At 47.8% G+C, this 27,602-nt stretch overlaps 1 protein-coding gene across 1 annotated transcript; it reads left to right on the top strand.

Annotated features, from left to right (window-relative positions):
* The first annotated feature begins 2,564 nt into the window (after nt 1-2,564).
* Nucleotides 2,565-27,602, top strand: AHCY (adenosylhomocysteinase). Its single transcript, XM_066198932.1, has 10 exons — nt 2,565-2,634; nt 4,280-4,470; nt 7,142-7,217; nt 8,961-9,113; nt 13,866-13,978; nt 16,865-17,072; nt 17,879-17,966; nt 18,673-18,790; nt 23,467-23,661; nt 26,633-27,602. The coding sequence occupies exons 1-10, from the start codon at nt 2,607-2,609 to the stop codon at nt 26,762-26,764; spliced, it is 1,302 nt and encodes a 433-aa protein (XP_066055029.1). The 5' UTR covers nt 2,565-2,606; the 3' UTR covers nt 26,765-27,602.

The raw sequence follows: 27,602 nt of genomic DNA, 5'->3' as shown, positions 1-27,602 counted from the left end.
CCATCTCCTCCTCAGTGTCTCTGGCTGCCTGAGTGAGGCAGCACAACCTCACAGTGCGGTCCCTGTCCCACACCAACCCCCACAGGGCTCCAGCCTGCCCAGGCAGTTGGGGGGTGCTCCCTCCCTGGAATGGCACTGTACCTTCACTGGGACAGGAGTGCACATCCTGCTGGGATTGGTGCTGAGATCCAGGCAGCAGGATGAGCTCAGGACTGACAGCAATAGCTGAGAGCAACTGAGGACAGTCTGGTGTGATCAGGGTGAAAGGTGGTCTCCAAGCAGACTGAAGGCTCTGCTGGCTACAGCACATTTACTGTGTTGTGCTTGATAGCAGGGGCTGGAAGTTCCACCTGGAACACTGGCTGTGACATGATGAATCTGGGAGCTGTGATATGACAGGAGTTCCAGGGCCCCTCCAGGTTGGCTGTTTTTTGTCATAAAATGATTGAATCCCTGAGTAGTTTGGCTTGGGTGGGTCCCTAAAGATCATCTCATTCCAACCTCATCCACCTCCCACCAGTCCAGGTTGCTTAGGGCCCTGTCCAGCATGGCCTTGAATGCTCCCACGGATGGGGTATCACAGCCACTCTGCACAGCCTGTGCCAGGGCCTCATCACCCTAATGGGAGAAAAACATCCTCCTCAGATCAAAGCTAAATTGAGCTCCTCCAGTTTGCAGCCATGCCCCCTTCGTCGCTGGCCACAGGCCCTGCTGAACACTCTGTCCCCATCCTTCCCCAGGGCCCCTCCAAGTCCTGCTCGGCCACAGTGAGGCCTTCCTGAGGCCTTCTCTCCTCCCAGCGGAACAACCCCAGCTCTCTCAGCCTTTTCTCAAAGCAGAGGTGCTCCAGCCCCCACAGCATCTCCGGAGCCTCCTCTTCACTCCCTCCAACAGCTCCAGCTCCTTCCCATGCTCAGGATCCCAAAGCCGGGGCAGGGATGAGCCTGGGAGGAGCTGCAGCTTCGTGAGCACCAGCGGGGAATTTTGTGTTATCACTGGGGAGGAACTAAACGTGCTCTGGTGCTGAGGGGTAAAATGAAAAGAGCAAAGCCTGCACTGGGCACCTTTTGATTTACAGAACTCCTTGTACGGTATCAGGTGTGCCAGTGCACCTGTAGCACTCTGAGTATTATACAGGAATCCTGCCATTTCCACGTGTACTGATTGTTTGTGCAGGTGTTCTATTGGGATTTCTGCCTTTCTGTGGTCTGTTCACTGTCGGATGGTCACTGAAGGTCAGTTGCTGCTCACCTAAAAAATATTTACCCTCATTTACATGGTGGACTGGGAACTGGGGTCTCAGGATAAACTCCGCACTGAGAACTATTTCAAACTTTTCAAAAGAACTCAATGAGCATTTCTGTGTAATTAGGAGGAAATCCTCACTCTTATGTATTTCACGAGTTAAAGGAGATGTGTATAATAACTGTGTGGCTGGAAAGTTCACCCCAGTTCATGACTGAGGCTTATGATAAATGTGTTTCAGGTGTTAGAACAGAAGCAAATATGTGCGTGACCCACAGGCAAGGCCGAAGCAGGGCTGTGCCTCCTGTGTGCCCAGTGGGCATTGGCTGTGCCTGGGGGCCGGCAGTCCTGCCCAGCACCTAGGAGAGGGCTGCAGGCTGGGGAGGGGAACTGCCTGCAGCCAAGTCCAAGGTCCAGGCTGATAGAGCTGCTCATACCTTGGCCTCAGCTCTGCCTGGCATCTCACCAGTTGTATTCTGCCCACTGCCTTGGGCGCGCTGCAGTGAGGAGTCTGTGTGCCCCAGGGTAACACTTCACACTGAACATCTCGTGGGATCCTCTCGGGAAAGTGAGACAGGGAGTGCTGCCTGCTCAGCGCCGTCGTGGCCAGGCCTGACATCGCGGATCAGGGCTGTTCCTGGCACTGCCCTGGCACCTGCTGTGGCTTCACGCGGCTCTAGGTTACAGAATCCCAGAATGGGTGAGGCTGAAAGGGACCACAGTGGGGCTTCTGGTCCCACATCCTGAGTGAAACAGTCATGCCACAGCACGGATCTGGAATATCTCCAGCGGAGGAGACTCCACAGCCTCTCTGGGCAATCTGTTCCAGTGGGTGGTCACTTGCCAAACGAAGAAGTTCTTCCTCGTGTTCAGGTGGAACTTCCTTCAGTTTCTGCCCGTTGCCTCTTATCCCACTGCTGGGCCCCACGGAGCAGAGCCTGGTCCATGCTCTGAGCCATCTCTACCGATACTTACACACCAACTCCCGCGCTGGCACCGGCAGCGGCAGGTGCAACGGCCGCCAGAGCGTGCTCGGGCACGGGGCCGAAGCTGCGGCAGAGGCCGCACCGGGAGGCAGGTTCTGGGGACAGGGCAGTTTCTGGGAATGGGGCAAGTTCTGGGCATGAGGCAGGGTCTGGGCACGAGGCGGGTTCTGGGGACAGCGCGGCCCCGCGCACTCCGTGCCCTGGCTGCCCGCAGAGCAGGCGGGCCCGCGGCCGGCCCGGCCCGGAGGAGGCGCCGGCCGGGCCCGGCGCCCAGGCGCAGCCCGACTCCGCCTCACGCAGGCGGCACCGCCTCTGCTTAAAGCGTGGCCGGCGCTGCCGCCGCCTCCTCCTGCCCGCTCGCTCCGCAGCTCCAGCATGTCGGACCGGCTGCCCTACAAAGTGGGTGAGTGCGAGCTCTGGGCCGGTCCCGCGGGGCTCGGCACCTCCCCCGGGCCGGGGCAAGCGCGGTGCGGGGAGCGCGGCCTCTGCGGCCGTGGCGCCGCGCTGGATGCGGCCGCGGCGGGGAGGACGGCGGGTCCTGCCCGCGGCGGAGCCGGGCCTGAGCCCCCTGTGCCCTGGGGGAGCTGCCGCGGGGGAAGGGGGCCCGGGGGCGCTGCACCGCCGGCTTCCCACTCGCGCTTGTGTCGCTCTCCTGGCCCGGCTGGCCCGTCCCTCCCCCGCCGCTCAGAGCCTTTGGCGGGAACAGGCTTAGTTCCGAAGGTGGAAGCGTTCCCCATCCTGAGACCTTTGACTCACTTGCCGTGGAGGTTTTGGCGGGTATTTTTGTAGACCTGAAACTTCACAGAGCCCCAGTCTTTATAAAGGGTTGGATGTTACCTGGAGGCTTCATTCCAAGAAAAGAACATTGGTCTGTAAGGCTCAGATTCATAAATAATTTACCCTGGAGGCTCTGAACCTAAAATGCTGCAGGTTATTTTTAAAGCAGCCCTGGTAAAGCTACCAAGCCTTTAACAGGGGTAATATCAAACCTCCTCCTCTTGATGTATTTGTTTTCGCGGTCCTTTCCTTGCGTGTTTTCAGGCAGTTTTCAGTCCCGGTGATGTACAGGCTGTCCTCCAGTCAGCTCTAGCACGTGCAATAGCTTCAGTGGCCTCAGGCTTCATTCTGTAGCAAAATGCAATTAGCCTGTCTGTATTAAACCCTGCAGTCTGACTCAGAGTCCTGGTGTTCCCCAGTGCTCTACACAGGCTGTGTTCACGAGGTAGGTGACAAAAAAGCATCTGGCTACGCTCTAAATAGAATGGTGAACTTGCGAAATCTCTCGGTCTCAAACCGGGTAAGGAGGACACTGTGTGTTGGCTGGTGCTGAAGAGTTGCTGCAGCCGGGCATTACCTGCTTGACCCTGGTGTTTTTAAGGCTGGGGTCGGACATCCATGGTGAATGCAGCGAGCCTGTCAGAGGTCTCCCTTGCTCATTTTTTACTGAACTTTTCTGCTCTAGATCCTTTTTACAAAAGTAGAAGTTGACTGGAAACTAAGGTATTTATGGTCACTTAAAATAATTTTTGTGGATCTAAGGGGGAAGGACCTGCAGCTTCGCTGTGAGGAGGGGGAGCTAAGCTGGGCTCAGCTCCTGGTGCACTCTTAGGGAGCATTCTCTGTGTGGGAAGCCAGTGCCCTACAGCCAACCCCTCCCCACACGCAGGTCAATACAGTGGAAGTCGGTCCCTTTAGCTTTGGACTCTTGGAGAGTGTCTGTAAGAAATGCTTAAGACCGTGGCTTACTGAATTCATGGGCCTCAAGATGTCCGTGCGCTAGATCGCAGTTGCTTTATACTAGCTTGCAGTAGCATGCTTATTTTTAGAGGGGCTGTTAAGTTTGGTCTAAACTTGTGTAAAAGCCTGTGTACCATAGCAAAGAACCCGGGAATAACTGGAATAGGGTCTGGTTCTCCTGCAGCTCTGTCTCCCAGCTGTTGCTGGGTGTTGAGTTCAGCTGTTGCAGCCAGTGCCTACCCACAAGTGTGTGAACAGATACCAGGGTCTCAGCTATTCAAACTCTGACACCTGTCCTGCTTCTCTTGCAGCTGACATCAGCCTTGCAGACTGGGGTCGCAAGGCCATTGAGATTGCGGAGAATGAGATGCCAGGGCTGATGAAGATGAGGGAGATGTACTCTGCATCCAAGCCCCTGAAAGGCGCCCGCATCGCTGGCTGCCTCCACATGACCGTGCAGACAGCAGTTCTCATAGAGACCCTCATCGTGCTGGGGGCTGAGGTAATGTGGCTCTGAGTTTCTCCTTCAGCTCTTGGGTAATGCTCTGCCAGGTCAGTGCTCCTGCTTATGTAACACCTTACAGAATCCTGGCAAATGTCTGTACTTTTTAAATGAGGCTGCAGTCTGCAAAGGGATATATTTTATCTTCTCTCCTTGAGCAAGAAGTTTGTTGCCTGCCCTCAGCACCCCTGGAGTGTGGGGTGTGTGTGTTCTCTGTGGACAAGCTGCAGCTTTGAGTGCCTGTTGTCCCCTGTGTGCAGTGCCCACGCAGCCATGCTGTTCTCAGGCTTGCAGTGCTGTGGCTGCTCATGCTGCAGCTCTAGGGACTGCCTCCAGCACAGATTAGCCTGTATTAAGAGCCCCAGTCTGCCCTGGTAAAGTCAGCAAAATCTAATGAAGTTTTCTGAGAGCTCGTGCTGGCCCTTGAGCTGTGCAGGAAAACAACAGGGATGCAGTGTGGCTCAGGGACCAAGGGCTGGGATCTCCACTGAATTTTGTGTGACTGTGGGCCAGTTACTCTCATCCATATTAAAGTCTGAGATACTTAGAAGCCATTTACTCCCTTATGTCCCATGCCTGACTTGCTGAATGAAGTCCAGACATCACAGCCGAGTGTTTGCTGTACAGGGCGTGAGGAGAACCAGGTATCTGAGCACAATCTGCATTGCTTGTGCGCTGAGCAGGGAGCTGACGGGAATTTTGATCGATTGTTAAGTGTGTATATGATCTGAAGTTCTTTCTTCCTGCAGTTTGGCTGCCCAGAGGTGCCCTGTGCGGGATCCCTCTCTGGGAGCAGCTGAGAATTGAGCAGTGTCATGCTGATTGAAAGGTGCTGGGAGAAGGAGGAGTTTCTCTGTAGCAGTGAAGGTGCCTCCTCAAAAAGAGAGGGAACTAGGAATGGACACTGCCAGGTCAGCCTGGGCAAGGCACATGCTGCTGTGCAGATGTTCCCCAGCCTGTTCAGATCTGTCCTGTGGCTGCAAATGGTGCAGTTCTGAAGGAGAGCTTCAGTGTGGAGGTACAGTCCTGGCTTTGTTCCCGCCAGTCTATGGGGAACTCCTGTCCCTCTGTAGGATTTAAAAGGAAGCAGTAGCCGTTGAAGTTTGGGAGGCTCCTTGTGGCTCCTGTTGGTTGCTGTATCCCAGTGTGGCTGGCCTAGGAGGCAGCTGTGTGCTTAGTTAGACATTGCCAAGCTGCTTAAAGCTGAGCATAACCCCAGATCAGTGTTCTGTGGGATTCATCCAAGTCATTCAGGGAGGTACCTGCAGAGACTTGGTTTCTCAAAGATGTGGTTGTACCTTTAAAGGTGTGTGCTGTTGTGTTTATTCCATGTCCTGATGCCTGTGGATTAGTTTAGTCTTTGATTTGAGTTTGGATTCAGCCCTCGTTCATCTATTCTGTCAGAACTTTGGTGCCAGGGAGGGAGGAACGAAACTGATAAAATCATACCCCATGTAATGAGGATGTAGCTCACTGCAGCATAGTAACTTGGGTGTCCATTTTTTGGCTGGGTTAACAAAACAGAATAAATACTCTGCTTCAGAGTGTATGTTCTGAATATGTAACAAAAAATGATCCTTTCCATAAGCAGTGATGTAAATACTAGGGTCTGAGCCTATCAGGTGTGCCAGTTATTCAAGGCTTTTTGTCACTACCACAAGTCTGTATCAAGTCTGAAGTGTAAACAATATATAGGTATTCTGTATCTTTTGAATGTCATGACACCTCCTGATGTCATCTCTGCTGGTATGGGATGAGCTTGCAAAAACCCAAGTGAGGAGGTGCGGCTTTAGGTAATGGATTCTGTTTTCCTGTGTCCCTTCCAGGTGTGTTTTCATGACCAGTGTTGGTAGCGTAGGTTGGTTCCTACTGCACCCTTTACTTTGAACTGTCACTTTTTGATCACGTGGGATGAGTATCTGAAAACGGGCTGGATGTTTTTGCCTTATTGCCCTCTCTACTCAAGCTCTGTAACTGGTGAACATGCAAATAGCTGCCAGTCAGCCCTATGGGCAGCAGCGGGTGTGTGGCTCTGGGATGCGGTGCTGTGAGCTGCAGTAGGTGTGCAGATCCTTTCCAGTGCAACTCAGCAACATGCTGTTGCTTTTCTAGGTGCCTGAGCCTAGTTATGAAATCTGAGGAAAACACTTAGCTCAGCTGGAAAAGCTTCCATGACTGGAGCACAGAGTGGGAGGTGGGTGAGCATAATCTTAGAGAATGGCTGGATTGAGTGTAATGTTTCAGCTGCATTTCTGACTCTTGTGAGTGCCAGCAGGTGTGTTACTGCATGTCCATACCTTCAGTGGACACTTGCTATAGGGCTGTTCTGAAAATCTGACCTTTATTGACCAAAACTTCCCAAACCCACCCTGCTGGGCACCTCTGAAGATCTGGAGTATGCTCTGGCTGTCTGGGAGAAGTGCTTGTGAGCAAGGAGATGGCTGAATATATGGCTCAGCTAAAGCTCATTCACATTCTCTCCATGTGACATTATTTTCCCTGACTTAGTCAGGCACCCAGTTCTCACCTTATCTTTGCTGAGCTGCTGAAAAAGGCAGGAATCTGGACTAATTTCTTTCTGCTCTTGCTCTCTTTTAAACTCCTGTGTTCGATAGAGAGTCCCTGATATCTCAGAACTTTGTTCAGCAAACAAAACTTGGTTGTTTTCCAGGTACAATGGTCAAGCTGCAACATTTTCTCCACTCAGGACCATGCTGCAGCTGCTATTGCCAAAGCTGGTATCCCTGGTAAGTTTTCCATGTTCTGGTTTGGCTGAGTTGGGCTGTACTTCCTGTTCTTGCTAAATCAAACTGTGTACACATCAAGCTCTTCTGAACAAGCTTGAGGATAGAAACAGCCCATCAGAAGCAGTGGTTATTGCAAACCAGGACGTTTGATTCAAGGTTTGTTGCATCAGCCTGTGCACAGGTCTCTCAGCGAAGGCTGCTGTTGGGCTCTGTGTAAGAGCTCATTAAGATGATGGAATGGGCTGGGTGATGAAATGGAGCGGTGTGTAGGTGTTTGTAGCTGGTGGTGTTTGGGGCTTTCCAGCAAGCTCTGTGCTAAATACGGTTTGGGGAAGGTAAGGGAGCTGTCATGTGCCCTGTCACAGTGAAGGTCAATACCCAGTATATTTTTAGGCTAGAATTAGCCCAGCTGTGTTCCTGCTTAACATCCCTTGAGTGCTGGATCAGGATGCTGCTGTCTTCTTACTGTCAGGTTCCTGAGCAATTCCTCATGGATCAGTGTAAATACTTGAAGCTGTCCGCTGTGTAAGTCAGCCGAAGGAAATGCAATCCTCAGTGCTGGAAACTGCATTACCTGAAACCAGCTGTTGGCAGAGGCTAAATTTGGGTTCTGGCAGTCTGCTTGGGGAGGGGTGTCTCGTTATAATGATATATTGCCACAAGTCTTTCCCTAGCTGTGGCACATTCTAATGCAACAGAGCGATTCCTTCATCAGCTACTTCGGCACCACCACCTTCAGGCATTGCCTCTGGAGAGGGTTGTCCAAGGGCCATGTGGGATTTTTAGACATTGGGTTGACTTCCTCACTGCTTTCAACACCCAAAACTCAACTAAAGAGCCATTTACTGGTTGAGTGTTTGTCAAAAGTGTTTGATCTTTGCCCTTTGTGTCCTTATTTTTGGAACTTGCTCTTTTTGTTAATATTGCACTTCACATACTGAATTTGAGACCCTGGAGGAATGCTGGTCCCTTGGCTTCAATATGAGATCCTGACACACATTACTTCAGAATAGGTAATTGTGTGATTGGCTCAAGGTCAGTTTCTGTGTAAACAGAGAAAACATGACAATTTATCCAAATGTTGGAATGTGTGAATAATGTGCCCAGTACGTGTTTGAGTGCCAGAATACTTCTGAGGGTTGCGTATAGCATGAGGACAGTACAGATGTCTGGAAAGACGCAAATCCTACTGGATGCAACATGCCAGTGGTGGCAGCCTGTTGCTGAGGCTATACTGACATAGAAATACAGCCTAATTAGAGCAGATAAGGCACCTCAGCTTGGATTTTAGTGCTGGGCTAGAGACTAGAATTTAAACTCGGAGTTGCTGAAGAGTTTATATTCTGCTGCTTAGCTCATGCTAAAGTCTGGTCCCTCTTTTCTGCTGTGCTAGAAAATGCTGTAGTTGTGTTTTCATTTATCTGTATCAATTTGTCCAGTGGCTATTTCTAATGACTGGGGTGCTGTGGATGTGAGTCTCCTTTACTTTGCTTTGTCTTCTCCTTTTTAACATGGAAGAAGGATAAGGAGAGTAATGAAGTCTCAAAATTTTGGCCATGTTTGTGGCCTGGAACAGTGATTATTCGGAGGTCTGTTTTTCAGTGCAAATGTCTTTGCTGGCCTGCAGGCACAGATAATCATCTGCCTGTCAGCTGCTACCGGGAGCTGATGAAATCTTCCTTTGGCTGCTTCACTACATGCTGAGTAAGATCTGGTTAATGGTTTGTGTTTGTTCCCATGCAGTGTTTGCCTGGAAGGGGGAGACAGACGAGGAATACTTGTGGTGCATTGAGCAGACCCTGTACTTCAAGGATGGGCAGCCCCTCAACATGATTCTGGATGATGGTGGAGATCTTACCAACCTCGTTCATACCAAATACCCACAGCTGCTGAAAGGTGACTTGTGTTTTGTTTTGGCAGGCACAGTTCTGCCTGGGAAGCTCTTTGGGGGGAGGTGTTTCTGCAAGAATTCGCTGCTGGTGTAAAAAGGGGTGGAGGAAGAGGGACAGGCATGTGCGAACAGGCTGTGAAAGTTCCTTGCAGGTCAAGACCAGAATCTTCTACCTGCAGGAGCTGTTTCCACCTCTGCTCTGTAGCACATAAGCTGCAATGACCTGTCCTGGCCATACTTCAGTGTGTCCCCTTACCTGAGAATGACCAGTAGTTCTGCTATCGTGCCAAAAGCGTCCTGGAAGAGGGGTGTGTTCTAGATATGCTCAATGTCTGTTTGCAATTAATAATTTTGGGTTAAAGCATTTCTTACCCATCATCTTAGTGCAGTTCTGAATGAAGTCATGACTACCTGTAGCCTTCTGTGGAGAAGGAATAGTTTTCCACCTTAACCACTCATTCAGTTTGTCAGTGAAGATGCTGATGGAGCCAGGGTTGGGACTCTTGCTTTGATTTGCCTTCAGTGCAAGTTAGCAAAACTGATCAGCGTAGTGTTGCTAGCATGTGTTAATGTAAAAGATTTATACGAAGGGAGTTTGACATGACCAGGCTGACCTGTGCCTGGTGAGTATGACAGACTCTCCTTAGCCCTGCCAGTGTCCATCAGCTGTGCTGCAGCAATATGTGTGCCCAGGGTTGTTAAAGGGCACGTTTAAGCCCTTGTTAAAGGGCCAGGGTTGTTTGGTCTGGGATGTGAAGGAAATTGGGTGGTGATACAGTGGGGTGTGTTGGTGCTTTCGTAGAGGGGAGGTTACTGTAGAAACCTGCTGGATCAGCTCTCCTCTGACTCGTGCTCTGCTTTAGTAGGAAGATAGGAGGAAAAAATCTGAAGGTGGCAGGCTGTGAATAGGGCTGTGTGAGGGGAGTCTGGGGCTCTGCTCCTCATCTGTGTGCTGCTGCCGGTAGGGGCACCAGGAAGAGGGGAACTTTCTCTCTGACAAGCCTCACTTTGTCCTTCATCCTTAGCCTGATGTCACTCATAATCCAACACTCAACATCTGTGTTATTTAAACCGTCATGAAAGATTTTCATTGATCTTTGCTTAGCCTCTCTTCTGTCAAAGGTTTTGTGGTTCCTGGGTTACCTCTGTGTGATACTGATGACCTCTTGCTTTTCCCATGTTTGATGCCAAGGAATACCACAATTGATCATTCCTCTCTGTCTTCCTTGTGTTTTCAGAGGCCGAAGAAAGTATTTTCCATGTTCGTGCTCTGTTTTGCTGGGTTGTTTCCCTGCCATGCACACCTTGGTTGGTGTCCTTGTTCGCAGGGTCTTTGAGCTGAGCTCCTTTCACACTTTCAGCCCTCCTGTTGTACTTGTTTCTCCTCTCCAGCCCCTTTCACCCTCGTGCTTGTCTTTTGATGCTGGTGTGGGAGGGACTGGCATAATACAATGCAGTAGGACAATGGCTCTTGGACTGTCTCATGTCTTGGCATCCATCTGTAGCCTGTCTCTGATAAAAAACATCCCTGTCTGGGTTTGCTTCCTAAATTTTTAGAAATAACTCTTCCTCTGGGGTTTTAAAGAGTCTAGGGAGGATGCAATACCTGTCAGTTTTTCCCTTCCCAAAATGTGTGGCTATATGCACTGGCTGTAGTTGTAAAGCTCCCTGCAGCAGTTCAGTAAATTAAGACTGAGCTCTGTAGAGGATGGCAAACTTGATCTGTTTGAACTTCCAGTCCGTTGCTCTTTGGAAACAGCAAAACTTCCAGAATGGGACTCACAGAGTAGAGTCTTGATCTCCATAATCTGAGATCTGTGCTTAGCTCTTTGCTGCAAAGTCTGCTTAAATGATGCAGTGTAGCATCCAATTTTGGTATCTCACAGCTAACAGAGGCTCTGTTATATTTTTATATATATATATATAGATAGATAGATAGATATAGATAGATATAGATATAGATATAGATATATCCTATATCCTAAGGGCTTGTGGGAATATCTGACCTCTGTGGAGGTGGAACAAGAGTGACATTGTCAGAGCATGCACAATGTGTAGATTGTGAGCACAGGAGACATTTTGGCATTAGGCAGCTGAAAATGCCATTTAACATTTTAAGGCTGGATAAGTTTTCTGGGCTAATTTCAGAGGGGATTGTCTTCCATGCTTCAGCTGCTTCTAATTTCAATAGTTCAGTCCTAGTGTGCAGCTAATAGTTGAAAGTAGTATTCCTTCAACTAGGAGATGTGTTAAATGTGTGTGGAACTGCTCAGGAAGCTTCCCCTCTTTCGAAGTGTGCCTGCAGTTAGAGGGCAGAATGGCCTTTGTGCTATTGGCTTATTCCATTAAGCCAAATGCCCTTAATATCAAGATAAATAAAGGAAGAAAGGGGGAAAAAGAGAACTGACCAAAGGGGAAAGTCATCTGTGCAAAAGAGATCTCTGGCATCTATGCAAAAGACCTGTGTGGGGAAGGTTGGCTAGTTTGTGATTCATTGACAGACTTGCGTATTGCTCGTGTGGAAATAAAGGGCAAAGCAGGTCTGAGTATTTAGCAAGGCTGTGTCGGTTTAATTCAAACTCTTCCTTGCTGCAGGCCCTTCTCTGCTCTCCAGTCACTCGGGCATTGACCATGAGTGGTGTGGGCAGCACTTGGGGCAGCTGCAGAGAGGTTTAGACCAGCTGTAAATGGCACCTGGGGCAGTGCTGGGGTGCCTTCAGGGAGGGGAAGCTGTTGGCATATGGGATGTGAGGTCTGCTTAGTGCCATGGAAAGACAATCTGCTAAGCTCAGGACTCCCATCTGGAGAGCCTTTGAAGGGTGAGGGGCGTGTCTCCTATTTGCCAGATGCACAGGAAGAGAGAGGGCAGGTCTGAACTGGAGGTTCCTGCCATGACCTCCAAAAGCTTTCCTTCAGGGGGATGACTGTCCATTGTCCAGGCAGTTGCTCTGGAAACTGATGGTTTTGGGAGACTTTTCAGATCCTCCATTTCACTGTGCACAAGGCTGCACTGTGAACTTTAAACTCTCCTCTCTTCTCCAAGCAAGCCCTAAATATGCCAAAGCCCGAATGCATTCCCTCTGCAGGTGACGGTCAGGGAAGTGGGGCTATCGAGGGCTCTGTGGTGAGATAGAAATGGTGCGGATCAGTCAGCTTAATCATAGAATCACAGAATGGTTTGGGTTGGGAAGGACCTTACAAGGCCATCTAGTCTAACCTGCCTGCAATGGGCAGGACAGCTTCAACTCAGGCTGCTCAGAGCCCTTTGAACGTTCCCAGGGATGGGGCATGCAGCACTTCTCAGGGCATCCTATGCCATCTACATTGTAAAGAAAAGCTGCCTTAGACCTAGTCTGGATCACTCTCTTTCAGTTTAAAACCATTCCCCCTTGTCCTGTTGCAACAGGCCATGCTAAACAGTGTGTCCACGTCTTTTAAGCTCACTTCAGATATTAAAAAGCTGCAGTGACCTCTCTCTGGAGCCTTCTCCTCTCCAATTAATCAGCCTTTTCCCTTCTAGTGCAGTTGGTCTTGTTTCCTTCATGTGCTACGGCGTGGTCTGGGCAGCAATGGGAGGGTCTCATGGCTCAGTCTCAGGCTCTGCTGGGGAATTTGCCCAGGTTCTTGTGTGAAAACCATGCAGAATTGCATTCAGCGTTCCCTGCCTGGGCTTGGACGAGCTCCCAGCTGGATTTTTTGAGGAGTGAGGATGGACTGGGACCAGACGTGGCATCTGTGAGTGAGCAGTGCCCTGGAGCCAGGCAGACCAGTTGTGTTATGGGGAGCATCACCGGCTGGTCAGGGGAGGGGATTGTCTTGCCTGCTCTGGGCTTGGGCAGCCTCACCTTGACTATTGTGTTGTTTTGGTCACTGCAATATAAGAAAAATATGAAACTATTAGAGAGTGTCCAAAGGAGGGACACGAGGATGGTGAAGGATCTTGAGGGGAAGCCAGAGGTGTGGCTGAGGGCATTTGGTCTGTTCAGCTGAAGGAGCCTGAGGGGAGAGCTCATTGCAGTTACAACTTCCTTGTGAGGGAAGGAGAAGGGGAAGACTCTGATTTCTTCTCTGTGGCCAGGAACAGGACCCAGGGAACGGCTGGAGCTGTGTCAGGGGCCTTTAGGCTGGATATCAGGGAAAGGTTCTTCCCCAGAGGGTGCTGGGCCTTACCCAGGCTCCCCAGGGAACGGTCCCGGCCCCGAGGCTGCCGGAGCTCCAGGAGCCTTTGGACAGCGCTGCCAGGGATGCCCAGGGTGGGGTTGTTGGGGTGTCTGTGCAGGGCCAGGGGCTGGGTGGTCCCGTGGGTCCCTCCCGGCTCCGGCCGCTCTGTGGGTCCGCGCGGGCTGGGCTGAGGGGCACCCCGGGCTGCCAGCAGAGGGCGCTGCGGCGCCGCGGAGCGCGGCCGGGCCGGCGCTGAGGCCGATCCCCTTTTCCCCCCGGGCCTCGATCTTGTCCGGCCCGGGCACACCGGCCCCGAGGGGCTGCGGCAAAGCCCTCGCCTGCCTTCCCCGGGATCCGGGCTGCTGCAGCCTGCTGGGGAGCCTGGTGGGCACGGCACCGGCCGGTGCAGAGGCGTGTGGCTCTGAAGCGCATCCTCTGCTGTTCCTGCAGTTGTTTGAGGGTTTTCGTCTCTTCCTTGCTCTCGCCGAGGGGTTTTTTTAACTTAAGCCTCTGAAGAATGCTCCCAGCTCCTGGATGAGCTGGTTTGCGCAGCTCATTGACTCCAACTAAGGTGAATCCTTTTACTTTCCCCACAGGAATTAGAGGTATTTCAGAAGAGACAACCACTGGCGTTCACAACCTGTACAAGATGAAGGCCAATGGGACCCTGAAAGTGCCAGCTATCAATGTGAATGACTCTGTCACCAAGGTAATACAGACAAAGCCCTTCTTCGGTGTTCTGCTCTCTGACCAGCTTGGTGTTGGGATGTTGTCATTCCCATGAAAGTATTCCTTCTCTTGCTGAGCTTCTCCTGATCTGGTTCTGAACAGAGATTTCCACTGTATCCTATAAGTGAGCCCTTGATTGATGGTGGTCACACAACTGACACCAAAGATGGTGGTAAGTGTCAGCAGTTTATCATCCCAGTAATAAGAAAAAAATAAGTATAAAAGTAAAACTTTCATACCTTTTCTCTGTGAATGCCCATGGGCAGCATCATGCAACACTAACTCCTTCCCTTTGCCGGACTGGCCAACACACTGTTTTATAACACACATCCTTATTGGACATAACTGTGACCTATTAAGTGCAAGGCTGCTTCTACTCTTTAGTAGTTAGTACAGCTGCAACTCATCAGGGGTGAGGCTGCCCGCAGCACCATCTCTATTCTCTTACAATCCATTCTCCTACAACTGATGTCATTGTAAATGCCCCATTGTGGGGACATCAAGGGTTTTTTTGTATGTAGGGACATCCATTCTTCTGCTGTTTAATAATGTGAACACACTTTTGGAGAACATGGCTCCTGGGCACAGTCAGTCCCTCTGTGAGGAGTCTTTCCTCACTGAGTAGCTTAAAGCCCCCAGGCAGGTGTCAGGTACCAGCTGGAAAAGAGAGTGTGACCTGCTTGTGCTGGTAAAGGTTGTTTGGTCAGCCTGTAGGTGATGTCTGTAAGCAGCAGTTGCAAAGGAGAGGGCAGAAGGCATATATTTATCCCTTGCTTAGCTTTAGTACTGCTTTCAATTGTGAATGAAGTGGAATGGTGTTTAAAGGGTTTGGCTGCAGATGAATTATAGTGGGAATTAAAGGTGTACTAAAGGTTTATGCATCTCGATGTTTTTTAAATTTCAAGTTATATTTCAAGTTCCCATATAGACATTATCCTGTTGGATTGGGAGTTCTCATGTTTGGCCTGCTTTCTCTGCAGTTTGCTGTCTCCTTTCTGCTCACCAAGAGGCACCTGACACTTACTTCATAGGTAGTAGGCTGGAATCCAGTTAGTGTTGGAAGAAGTTCTTTACATCCTTTTCACCCAGATTTGTGCTGCTTGCGTAATAATTATTAATACTGTTTAGTAGATTTGGAAATTCAGATATTTCTAACAAAGCCTCTTGAGGGGATTTGGGATTCATGTGCCAGTCCAGTACTTATTTTCAAGTAGTCTTTGGCATTAACACAGTACAAGATGTGTACTAACCACAGTTACGGATCTCTGGGAAAATGTGGAACTGAGCTGACAAATCTTGCTCTCCCAATCTGATACTTCCAGTTGATGCCAGGTTCCCCTGCTAACATTTGGAGAGAGAAGGTGGGCACAGCAGCCAGCCCTGTTTCTCCCCTCTGCCACTCAAATGTATTTTGTGTGGGGCAGATGTCTGCATCCAACACTCCACTCTCTTGCCTGCATGGGAATGCACAGACACCTGGAAAGGCTTTGATTGCAGCCGGGGGGTTTGGTGATGAGGAATCAAATCTGACCATGCTGCTTTCCTCCATGCTGCAAGGAAAATCTGCAGGACTAGGAAAGAGGGATACCAATTGGCACTAGCTCTAGAATTTGCAGGATTGGTAACACAATTTTCTGATATAGTAATGGCAGCTATGCCTCTGATAATGTTTATAGGCACTGAGTCGGGAGCTTCTGGATCTGAGGTATAATTGTTTACACTTTGGCCAATTTCTGCCATGGGCAGTTCATCCCATTTCTATTCATACTTACAAGAACTGCAAGTGTTGTGGGTACACCTTCCACTAGACCAGATTGTTGCCTAATCATAAGATTGCCTGTAGCAGGCAGTGCTGTGTTCAGTGAAAGCAAGAATGATTGGTGCCCTAAGGCTGTAGAAAGCCAGGACAGGATTTGAGACCAGAATTTTGCTGTGAGTGGAGATTTTTTTAGTATTTCCTCCTTGGGGAGCACAGCACAACGTTAGTAGTCAGATTATTTAAAAATGCTTGGTCTTTGTAACTCCCCTAATAATCAAATCTGTTTGTACAGCCCTGACCTCCTTCTGGTCAAAACAAAAAGCCTCAGGGGTAGAAGGGGCATTACAAAAAACAGCACAACAAGGTCTGTTTGAGTTTAGGAAGGTGTTCAAGGGGTAAAGTAATATTTGGTGTCTGATTTTAGCAGGGCAGTTTTGGTTGGAGGGTCTGGCTGTTAACATCAGTGATACAGTAGGAGGATGTTTTGTGATGGGGAATTAGGAGATGAAATCCAGGGTTTCCTGGTTGGAGTGACCATTGTTGGGAATGGCTGCTTGCTGAATTTTTCCAAATCTGAGCAATAGTGAGGTATTGACAGTGTTAGGGTAAGTCTTAGTGGAGGAAGATGTAATTTTGATCTTCTGGGATTGCAGGAACCAGTTTCTCCAGTTGAGGTGAGCAACTTGCTGCTCTGCAGGCTGGATATGTCTTGCAGAGATAAGATGTACTGCTGGTGTGTTTTGCCTTCCTGTGGCACTTGGTTCAGTTCATTGATAAACAGCAGCAGGGAAATGGTGAAAATCTGGTTTAGGAACTCAGATGTACATTGATAAATTCAGGTTACCTCTAAAAACTTTTTAGCAAGTTCAAGCCCTGGTCAGTAGACACAATGTATTTAGGAAATGCTTCTCACCATGTTGAAGCCTGTGTCTGATATAAACATATTGAAACTGGATAAATAAAAAACATTGTACAGGTTGTCTTGTTCCTAATTGTGATGGTGGTTAAGGTATTTAAGTGACTCTCAGCATGCTTGCACATAAGTCCATTTTCTTTCTCTGAGGAAATTTCACGTGTGGCTTTCATCTGTTCTGTTTTCTCCCTCAGAGCAAGTTTGATAACCTTTATGGCTGCAGAGAGTCCCTCATCGATGGCATCAAGCGTGCCACAGATGTCATGATTGCTGGGAAGGTGGCAGTGGTGGCAGGATACGGGGATGTGGGCAAAGGCTGCGCCCAGGCCCTGCGGAGCTTCGGGGCCAGAGTCATCATCACCGAAATCGATCCCATCAATGCGCTCCAGGCAGCCATGGAAGGTGGGAGCTGAAGCAGAGCGGGAATTTGGGTGTCTGACAGGGTCTCTGCATATCAGTGTAGAGCAGTAAATGAGAGCTGGCCAAGAAAGGTTCAGTGGGTTTCAGCCCTGTCCCTGCTGAGGTACAGTTGAATCCAGTTTAACTGTAGGAATCCATTCCTTGCAGTTAAGGAAGGAGTTTATTACTAGAGGCCTTGGAGGTGTGTTTGGAGTCAGGGATTCAGAGACCGTAGCGGGGTAGGGCTGAGGGATTGTCCTCAAGTTGTGCAGTTCTAATCTCCAGTGTGGGATAAGGTTTGACTGAAATTAAAACATTAGAGAACACCAGGCCTTACCCTTGATAGGTTTTTTTTGAAGAGCAATGCCATACTCTCCTCTCTGTCTTTCCAGCTGAGCTCAAAGGATGCTCTGAAGCTGTCCTCTTCTCTGGGTGCTTCATGTAATTATGCCTCTTGGTACCAGTTTATCCCATTTCTGCTCATACTTGCCAAGAACTGCAGGTGTTATGGGGGGATGCCTTTTGCAAATTTGACCCCCTGAATCCAGTCTGAGTGCTGTGCCAAACTATACCTCTGGGCATTGAATGCATAGATCCACAGATTTGAAAAGAGTGAGGGATGGATGATTTTTGTGCAATGTTGGAGTTTAGCAAGACCAGTATCCCATTACCTTGCATCATCCCTATGCCAGGTGTGGGCAGAAACATTCGACTCATGCTTCCTCTGTACTTTTCTGCTTCTAGTATTGTGTCCCAATTGTTAATAAATGTTGGTGGTTGTGTAGAGAAGCAACTTTTTCTCCTTTCAGGTTATGAAGTTACAACCATGGAGGAAGCCTGCAAAGAGGGCAACATCTTTGTCACCACCACTGGCTGCACTGACATTGTGCAGGGCAGGTATGGCCAAGCCACTTGCTTTAGTGAAAGCATACCTCTACAGTTAGATTTCTTTTTTTTAAATACAGTCATAATCTGTCAGCACTGTGGTTAGAGTTAGCACACAGTCTGACTTCTTGACATCAGAATTTAGCATGAATTTAGTGAGAAATTATGTCTTTGGTCAGTTTTGTTGGATGTTGCCACATTCCAATTGTTCCTGGCTTATGGAATGTAACGATGGAGAAACAAAAGCTGCAGAGGGGTAGATTGACTTTTGGAGAATGAGAGCATCAAGGCTGAATCCTGTGTTAAGCCAGACAAATGTGAACAGAAGAAGAGGCAGGTAAAGGTTGAAAGTGATTCCATCTGTGGGTGCATATAGCAGCTGAAACCAGCCTGTTATCAATGAACTGCCTGCAGTGTTTGGTTGCTGCTTCACAGATTTCAGTTTATAGCCCCAGCTCCACACAGACTCCTTCCCTTTGCCCCGATGACTGTACACGTTATAATGGAAGATCAGATTAGGTGGGAGGAGATCAGGCCATTAGTGTCTAGAGATGTAAAATTGCTGGGAACTTCAAAGTCACAAAGACAATTATTATTATCACCCTGTGATAGTCAGTGCAGTTAGTGAGCTGGGTACTTGTCAGGACTGTGGATTGGAGCATCTGCTGAGGGATAAAACTGTGGATTAACTTTTGATACAACTTTTTTTCTTTTGCAGGCACTTTGAGCAGATGAAGGATGATGCCATAGTGTGTAATATTGGCCATTTTGATGTGGAAGTTGATGCCAAGTGGCTGAATGACAATGCAGTGGAGGCAGTGAATGTCAAACCTCAGGTAAGGCAGCCTTTCCACACGCTCTCCTGCTGGAAAAAAGCAGTAGCTACTCTGTTTCTAGAGAGTATTTCTCCAGGTTCTTTGGTGTTTCTAGCTTTGTTGGAAGCTACTGTTGCTCTGGTCAGAATGCTGATTCTCCTAACCTGGAACAAGCTGCAAATGATACTCTTGGGTTGGCATTAAAACGAGTTTGCAGACAGTGCACAAGTCTCTCAGGGTGATCCCTGGGGAGAGGTGCCTGGTATGGGTACATCTTACTTCACGTGTTCACACTTCCTTGAGAGACAGGAGCCTACCCTTAGTGCTGATTGTAGAGAAAATTAATTGCATCAAGTCCATTCAGCTTTGATGTTTGGGGCATGGGCAGGGGGTTAGCAAATGTGCTAGCTTTGATAGCCCTGAGTTGAAAATAGTGCCATAGCTCAGCTTCAGAAAGCAGGTTAGATGAGAAATACAGAGCAGACTATTAGAGACCCAGTAAAACTTAAGAGCAGAGCCCGTAGATTGCCTGGTGCCTGACCTGAATTTCCTCTTGTGAAGCTGTTTGCTCATGTGCTGCTCTGCAGCAGAACAATTGTGGTCCTAAGGGAATCTCAATGGAATATCTTTTGGGATTCTGTCAAGGTTTGAAAAAAATTCACACCTCCTTGTTTTCAAAGTGTGGTGTGTATTTTTTAATCTCCTCTGAGACTGAAGCCTCAGGAAGGCCTATCTGGAGCTCTGCCAAACTTGGGTTTCTCTTCCAGACTTCGTGGCTTCATTTTAGAAACCTGTGTGGGCAGACCAGGCAGGATGTTTTACCCTCAGCTTACATGCCTGCCATGTATTTGCTTTTAGCTAATTGGCTGTAGCTACACAAGGGAAATCAGAATCTGAAAATTTCAGCTTTTCAACTGTGTCTTAAAGCAGAGAAACAAAACTGAACTAGATCAAAACTCTTTTGTGACACCAGGATTGAGGGAGAACATCACATAAAGCAAGCCACGCTTTATCTGACTTGGTGTGGGACTTCTGGTTACCTTTTGAAGAGGGAGTGTCCTTGCTGATAGTAGGATTCTGGGACAGGTTTTGTACTTTTTAATAACACCACACTCAAACATAGCTCTCAGATCTCCATTTGCCCTTCCAATTTTCATAGCTCCCCTGTGGCTTATTGGCCACCACATCAAAGTCTTACTAAGCACTTGTGAGAGGTATGTTGGGACACTTTGCACTAACCAGGTCTGGAGTTTCACCCTCAAGTTCTCACTGTGTTCTCAGTAGCAAGGTTTGTTCTTGCTCATGGCCTTGGTGGACCTGACTCTGCTCAGCAGCTCTTGTCCTAGAGGAGCCCACAGGTACCTGCCTGTTTTCTGCTAGCTCAGGTTCTTTTAAAACTAAACTTTGGACTGCTTGAAGAATAACCAGTGTTGAAGGTTTAATTGGGTGTTAATATGGCACCACACAAACTACCTGCACAGAGGCAATAAATCTCTTTTTGTATGCTTTGTTTTGAGGAGGCAATCTGGTGCAGTAAGGTGCAGTGTGATCCCAGGTACGAAAACTGTAACAAGTTCCTGGTTTTAAAAAGAAATCAAATTACCTTTTGAAAAGGATGGAACTGGGGTCAGGGTTGTCCGTATGGATTAATGGTGAAGAAATCTAACTGCATAAATACTCAGATTTTTACTGGAACCTGGCAATATCTCTTCTGTATCCTGAACCAGAGAGGGGAATATAGTACAAGAGCAAAAATCCCTGACTTTCTATGAGCACATCTGTCTCTTGATGAGAGGATTAATGACAGGGCCGAGGGTGGTTAACTTCAGTTGGAGGTACAAAGTAATTGAGACCATGTCCAGCATGAAAGTTTCAGGACCAGTGCTGGGCTGATGGAAGAGATGTTTAATAAGAAAAACATCTTACTGTGCCATTGTGGCTGATGTGTTGCATTCAGAGGACAGGTAAGGAGGAAATAGGCTTATTACTGAAAAGCTGGCAGGTTGGTTTGGCTCTGGGTTTGCACTGCTGCCCTACTCAGCTGTGTTTGGGTATCAGAGACTGACCTGCAGCCCAAACTCAACCAGAGAGGGCAAGGAAAGGTCAAGGTCAATGAACTTTGGCTCATATATTGTTGCCATATAGTGTGAAGGGGAGTGCAAAGCAGCCAGAAAGTCCAGAGCCAAGTAAATTCCAGTGGGGAAAAGGAGGGGAGGCATTTGTCTAAGTGTGGAGGGGAGCTTATTGCTTGGATAATTTGAATTCTACTTCTGGAGCAATTCCTTGAGCTTATGGATCAGCCTATTTATCTGCCTGTATATGAGATGTGTTTCCACAGTACTGACTTAGGCTTCTGCTGGTACTACTATTTTGTATTTATTTCTGTGCATTAATTTTACATTTTCTATGTTCCCCTGTGCATTGAATGACTTCTGTCAGTACAGATTGCTGAAGGTGTGGGGTTCTATGCACAAGCCAGCAGCTGTCCAGGGGCAAGTTGTGTGGATATTATGTAAGGATATAAGATTTTGACACCCAAACCACCCAATTCTGACTTCAAAACTGAAATGCTACATTAACTGCTCAACTATCTTTTAGTAGTTCAATCTGTATATTCAGTGTTTGTTATAAGTGAAACTGTAGCTATTCTCAGGATCTTTCATGTTCTGCTTCCCATCTGGTTCCTTCTTTGTTTTGTTACTTCCTCCTGTAATCTCGTGATGGCCCATATGGTGTTTTTTGGGTGGACTGAGCACTGTCACTGGTGGTCCACAATGGAGAACTGGCATGCAAAACAACAACTGCAGCTGCTCAGGGGGGATCATTCTTATCCCACCTGATGCCTCAAGTTTTAGCTTTCATATTTTCCAGATCCTGTACTGCATTAGTATATAACTGAACTTCATATAAAGTGTTAGCAAGTTCTCTTCACAGTTTAGTTAAACAAAACGATCCTTCTCCAGCCCCAGAACCAAGGTCACCATTGCAGCTTCAGGCCCAAAAAGTATAAACAAGAGCAAACTGAGGAGAGCAATCTGGGAGGGTGGGACTTCATAACCTGAAGCTGTCATTGGACAATTAACCCCAACATACAAATGGACCAAAATTTATAAAAGTGTGAAAACTTGTGACTCGTGATCCATCTTGGTTATGGCCTGGCTCTTGTATTGCCCAAGCTGTATCCTTTGTAGGCCTTTTAATAAATACCTACTTTGTTCCTTTAACTCTGTCTGGCCTCTGTTCCAGGTAGCCTCTCCAGGCATCATACCTGCTGAGTGCTTTTGGGCAGGAGAAATCAAGGCTGATTTAGGGCTGCTCCTTGAGGTGGTTACTGCCTGCATGTGTTGTGCTGGAGTGACAATAATCTGTCATGTGAACCTGAGAAGCAGAAAGTGGTGCTGTGATTGAAGCATAGCTGGGGAAGGCAGGTGGAGGCACAGACCTGCTCTGAAGGCAAAATACCTGTTATAGAAAACATGGTTTGTGTTGGTTTGCTCTTGGCATCTCTGCTAAAGTCCTGCACAGGGGTGTTTTTTCAGAATAGAGTGGTGTAACAATTACAGCTTCATCACATGTAGCTTTTAACTTACAGGCCAAAGCTTTAAAAACAAAATTGAGTATTATGTGTTTTACTTAAAATTAAGTAACTTCTAGCTTCTTAAGTTTAAATACAGCTGTGGGGAAGGACCCTTTTAGGTCTGACACAGTTGCTCTGCAGTGCTAGCAGAAGATAAATGGTCTGAAGCATTAGATTTTGTCAAAGTTAGTTACTGATTATGTTTTAAGTATTTCCAAAGTGCTCTACTCCCAAATGCTTGGTATGACATGAGCAATAAATACCAGTTAATACTGAATATTCTTGTGACTTACACAAGACTTACAGGCCTTATTGGTGTTTCATTATTGCTTTAATGCTGTAACCTCCTCCAGGGTGAAGGCAGGGCAGAGAGGAGCTAATGAGAGGTAGAAAGGAGAAGCAGGGTTGAGATTAACGCTGCAGGAGTCCAGTCTGGCCGAGGCAGTTTGGCCACGTGCTAAGTGACATTATCTCCTGAGTTATGTGGGACTGTGACATTATCTGTGTCCTGAGTTGTGTGGGACTCTCACAGCTGAGGCCCTGTCTCCTTAGCCCATCTGAGCCTGGGTTCTGTGTGCACAGTCCTGCTGTCCCTGGGGTGGCCTGGGGAGGGTCATGCCTGTGGTCCCCCGAGAGCAAAGCAGGGTACACCAGGAGCCAGGACACCTGCTATTGTATGTATTGGCCTTGAAGAGGTGGGTACAATTCCAGGGGACCTTCAGCAGGCTGAGGGCTCTGGCTGTTATGCTGTGATAGAAGCCAGGGCTCTGGACCGCTGCATGGAGAGGTGTTCCCTCTTCCCTGTCACCACACACCAGTTGTGAGCTGGGATTTACTGCTAGCAGCACATTCCCATCACAGCTGGCTGGGACTATACACATGTGGAAAAGCCAGGAGAACTGGGGTTCTGGTTAAATAAATTGGAGATCTGCTTAAATACGAAGCAGATGCCAAAAGGAGTGTGCTGTGAAGCCCAGGGTTGCTGCAGGCTTTGCAAACACCTGGGACAGAGAGAGGGGTGTCTCTGTTTCAATTAAAGTGCTGCAGTGCTGAATTGCTGATGGGAGGGAGGCCCCCAGGTTGGCCCCGTGTCTGACGTGTGGCACTGCTGCTCCCGCAGGTGGATCGCTACACGCTGCGCAACGGCCGCCACATCATCCTGCTGGCTGAGGGCCGCCTGGTCAACCTGGGCTGTGCCATGGGCCACCCCAGCTTCGTCATGAGCAACTCCTTCACCAACCAGGTCCTGGCACAGATCGAGCTCTGGACCCACAGTGACAAATACGCCGTGGGGGTCCACTTCCTGCCAAAGAAGGTGAGTGACAGCCACGCAAAGGTGCTGGTAAGGAAGCCAACTTCAGGCCAACTTTCTTTGTGCTTGAACTAATTTTCCTACTGAAAGTTTTGTTGTTAAGTGGTTCTGTCCTTCAGAGGATGTTTAGCTTTGGACGTGCTGGGTGTGAATGGGCTGGTTTTTGTGTGCAGAACTGGGATTTGCCTGTCCTTTGACAGAACATCCAGGCACTTTTTGACTTCTCTGAGATGCTGGGAAGCCCTATGCTGCCTCAGGGTAGTTGTAAAGTTTTTACCAAACCAGCTTGTTCCTTCTACAAACCTGTCCAGCAGCGAAATGTAGTGGGCAGCGTTGAAGCTGGAGTGAAACTGAATCCCTTTTATTGTGGTTGATAGAGTCCTGATCCCATTTGCACCTGAGAGAGCTTATCACAATCTGGTCCTAATAACTTCACAAAATATTAATGACAGATTTCCTTGGATTTCCCTTTAAACTTATCTCTGCATTCTTTGTTCTTGGAAAAGTCTGGATCATGTCACAGCTTGAACATTCCTTTTAGAAAACATAACATGGTTTTAATTTTCCAAAACAAGCCTGAGAATTCGAGATGATTCTTAGATGCTGGAGTTAAATCCCACTGCCTTTGGAGCACAACCAGGTGTGAGAGTAAATGTGATAATACTTTCCATTTGGGAAGTAGAATGTGTATGTTTGGGCTTACTAGTGAGGTGTTTCCTGAAGAACTTAAGTTTACTAAGTCATCAATTAAGGATCAAGCAAAGCATACCAGAAATACAGTGTAGGAGTGGATCAACAAACTGCCACATAATTGTCTTCAAAGGAACAGTCTTATTGACAGTTCTCTTGAAAATGAGAGCTGATATCAGTGTTGCTGATAAAATGTGCCTTCGTCCTCTCACTGAATTAACAATTTTTTGTAAACATATTTGAACTGGAAATACATAGAAATGAGAAGTAATGCCCAGAGCAATTTAACATGAAGTTGCCTTGGCAGTGATCTCCTCACGTTCATCCACTGTGACAAACCACTTCTGACCCTCTCACTTCTGACCCTCTGTGCCTCACAGAGGGCTTTATTCAAAGAATAAAGCAGTCACCTTGTCAGAACCAGCAAAAGAGCTTTCTCTGATAATTTTCTGGGTTAGTGTGTTTCCAAGTTCTGTGCAATTGCCTTGAGGTCCAAATGTAAGACTTAACAATTACTAAGTACATTACACTACACTTTTTTTGACTGCAAGAATATTGCTTTGATCAGCCATTACAAACGTGCACATGTTTCTGCAATGTGTGTTCCTGGAAATCTGGGAAAACTCTTGTCTCCATGTTCTTGGCACCAAATCTGTCCTGCTCAGCTTTGATTTTAAGGTGAGAATGTCTGCTTACCTTCATCTAAATTTGTGTGTCTCTTATGTCTAAGTCTTGAAATCTCCAAGCTCAAGCAGCTGTGAAACAGTTGATTCCTGTGCCCACTTGAAAACTGCATCTGGGAATTGTCAGGCACTCACTTTCTTTTTAAGTGGGTGGAATCAGTCTTAAATTCACTGGAAATACACCTGTGAGAGCTTCATACCTCAGCCTAATCAGCTAGATAATAATACAGTTTCTGACCCTCCGTTTTTGTTCATGGCATCCTGACAGGATGTACTAGGTCTAAATACTTACTTTCCTTCTAAACACAGACCTTCCCCATTGTACTTTCTTTCATGGTTTACCTGACTTTTTTGGTGGATTTCATGGTTCACTGCCACCATTTCCCTTTAGGCTTCTGGTTTTGTCTTGTCACCTTTGGCTGTACTGGTTCCCAAGAGGCAGGTCCAGAGTGGTCACTGTGAGCAGGCTGAGCTTCAGTGAGTTACACTCTATGCAGAGCTTTTTACCTGATTCATGGCATGGGATTACTTCAGAGTAGTGGCTTTGTTACCACAAGCCCTTGGAGGGGGAAATCCAAGACTAGTTTTTGAATCATTTAGGCCCTGCTGGTTCACACAGGCTGCAGGTTTGACCCTTGATTGTTTTGTTAATTTACTGTTCTTCAGTTATATTGCAGCCTTTCATGTCTACTTAACTATTATGAGGGAAATACTGCTGGTCTTCTCTGGGATTTAGACTTACCTTGTATCAGTTTCCTTTGCGATGATTGCCTGGTTTTTGCAGGAATTACAAGTGGTCAGACTTGTCCTTGATTCCTGCTTGTGCTGTCCTTTCTACCTCTGAGTATCCCCTGTGGCTGTACATCCCCCTCTGACACAGCAGTGTGTTCACCATCCTCCTGTTTGTTTTCTGACTCTCCTGTACCTGCTCCTGGAGCACTTAACTGCTTTCTAACTTACTACGTTTTTCAGATTCTTGAGATTACACATCTGCCTGACACCTCTGGGACAGAGAAATTAAATCAGCCTTTCTGTGCTTGTGTCCTACAGCCCACCTTGGTTTTACTGTTCATGAAGATAGTGCCAGTAGATACAAGTAGTCTTGCTGAATTGGAGATTCTGGAATGAATTCCATCATTCAAGTGTCCCTAAGATGGTGTATCTGGAGAGGGCAGGAATTTTTTTCCAATGTTAGGACTTACATAATACTATAGGATGACCGTGTAGTATGTCCAGGTGTCTTTGTAGTGGAAACTGGGGCTTTATCATTCTACCAAACTGGATATTCTTATATCTGAAGAGTTTGATGTCTGCTCTTTGCTTGCTGGATGGATGTGAATGTGTAAATGAGGTTGAAACGGGTTTGATTATATAAAATTTTGCCTCACCTTAACTCCCTCAAAAGCATAAGGCTCTTCCATGTGAGTGCAGGTCTGTGCTCAGACAGGTGAGAGATGTTGGCAGGAAAAAAGCTGTGTCAATGTAAGTCCCCCTTGGTGCTGCTGTTGGTTTCCACATACTCATTTCTCCCTCTGGACTGTGACTTCCTGAACTGATAGAACTCTATTCTAATGTTCTTGTCTCAATGTTTTGTTTTCCAGCTGGATGAAGCTGTGGCTGCTGCTCATCTGGACAAACTGAGTGTGAAGTTGACGAAGCTGAGTGACAAACAGGCCAAATACCTGGGCTTGCCCAGAGATGGGCCCTTCAAGCCAGATCACTACAGATACTGAGCAGGTGGCACTACCCAAAGACCAAAAGTGCAGGGATACAACCTTCCAAAGCTCTTGTGTGTGCTGGGCTTCTGAGGACAAGCCTTTTGCCATTTTCCTCTCAGTGCTGCACAACCCCTCCTTTTACCAGGGAACCTTCAGGGCCTTGTCAGTAGAAGAGGATCCCTGACTCCTGGAATTAGAATTGGTTACTTAGTTAATGTCACAGTGAAAAGGATCCTGTGCACCTTTTGTTGGTTTGTAATGCTCCAATTAGGGGAGCAGGACGGAAGGTGGCTAAATGAGAATGTGTAGTCTTGCTGTACAAGTGGCTGACAGCTTTGAACAGGCTCACCAGTGAGGTGAGGAACGGTTTCTGCAGGGAGATGCTTTTGCCATGCCCTGCTCCACTCACGTGAATCCCATTAGGAGATTGGCAGTGTCAGGCCCTCTCCACAACAGTGCCCTGGAAAAGTGCATATTGTGAAACTGGAGGAAATAGGGAGGATATGGATTGCTTGGTCTCCTTGCTTTAAAATCAACTCAGCCTTCTATGCAGAGATTAGAGCTGGAGCTTTTTCTTGGGTTAATTTATTTCTTTTGTCAGAACAAAGACCATTTTGTGCTTCTGCCATACTAGCTTGAGGAGGGGTGAGGCAAGAGGGACTTTGAGTAGCCTTCAGGTGTGTTGTGAGCAGCCACTGAGGGGGTGGTTGGGTTTAGGGACCTTGTTCAATCCTCTGCAGACACCAGCAGCACACTACTACCCCCAGCTTGATTTCTCTGAGTTGTCATGTCTGCTGTATCATGTTTGTCACTGACTTCAAGTGCTTTTATTAAAGATCTGACTGTGGCCTGA

This window comes from Chamaea fasciata, unplaced genomic scaffold (assembly GCF_029207755.1).
Source record: "Chamaea fasciata isolate MVZ Bird 193981 ecotype frontalis unplaced genomic scaffold, bChaFas1.0.hap1 SCAF_17, whole genome shotgun sequence".
Taxonomy (NCBI): Eukaryota; Metazoa; Chordata; class Aves; order Passeriformes; family Sylviidae; genus Chamaea; species Chamaea fasciata.
Note: the sequence above shows the minus strand (reverse complement) of the source record. Positions and strands in the feature narration are given on the sequence as shown.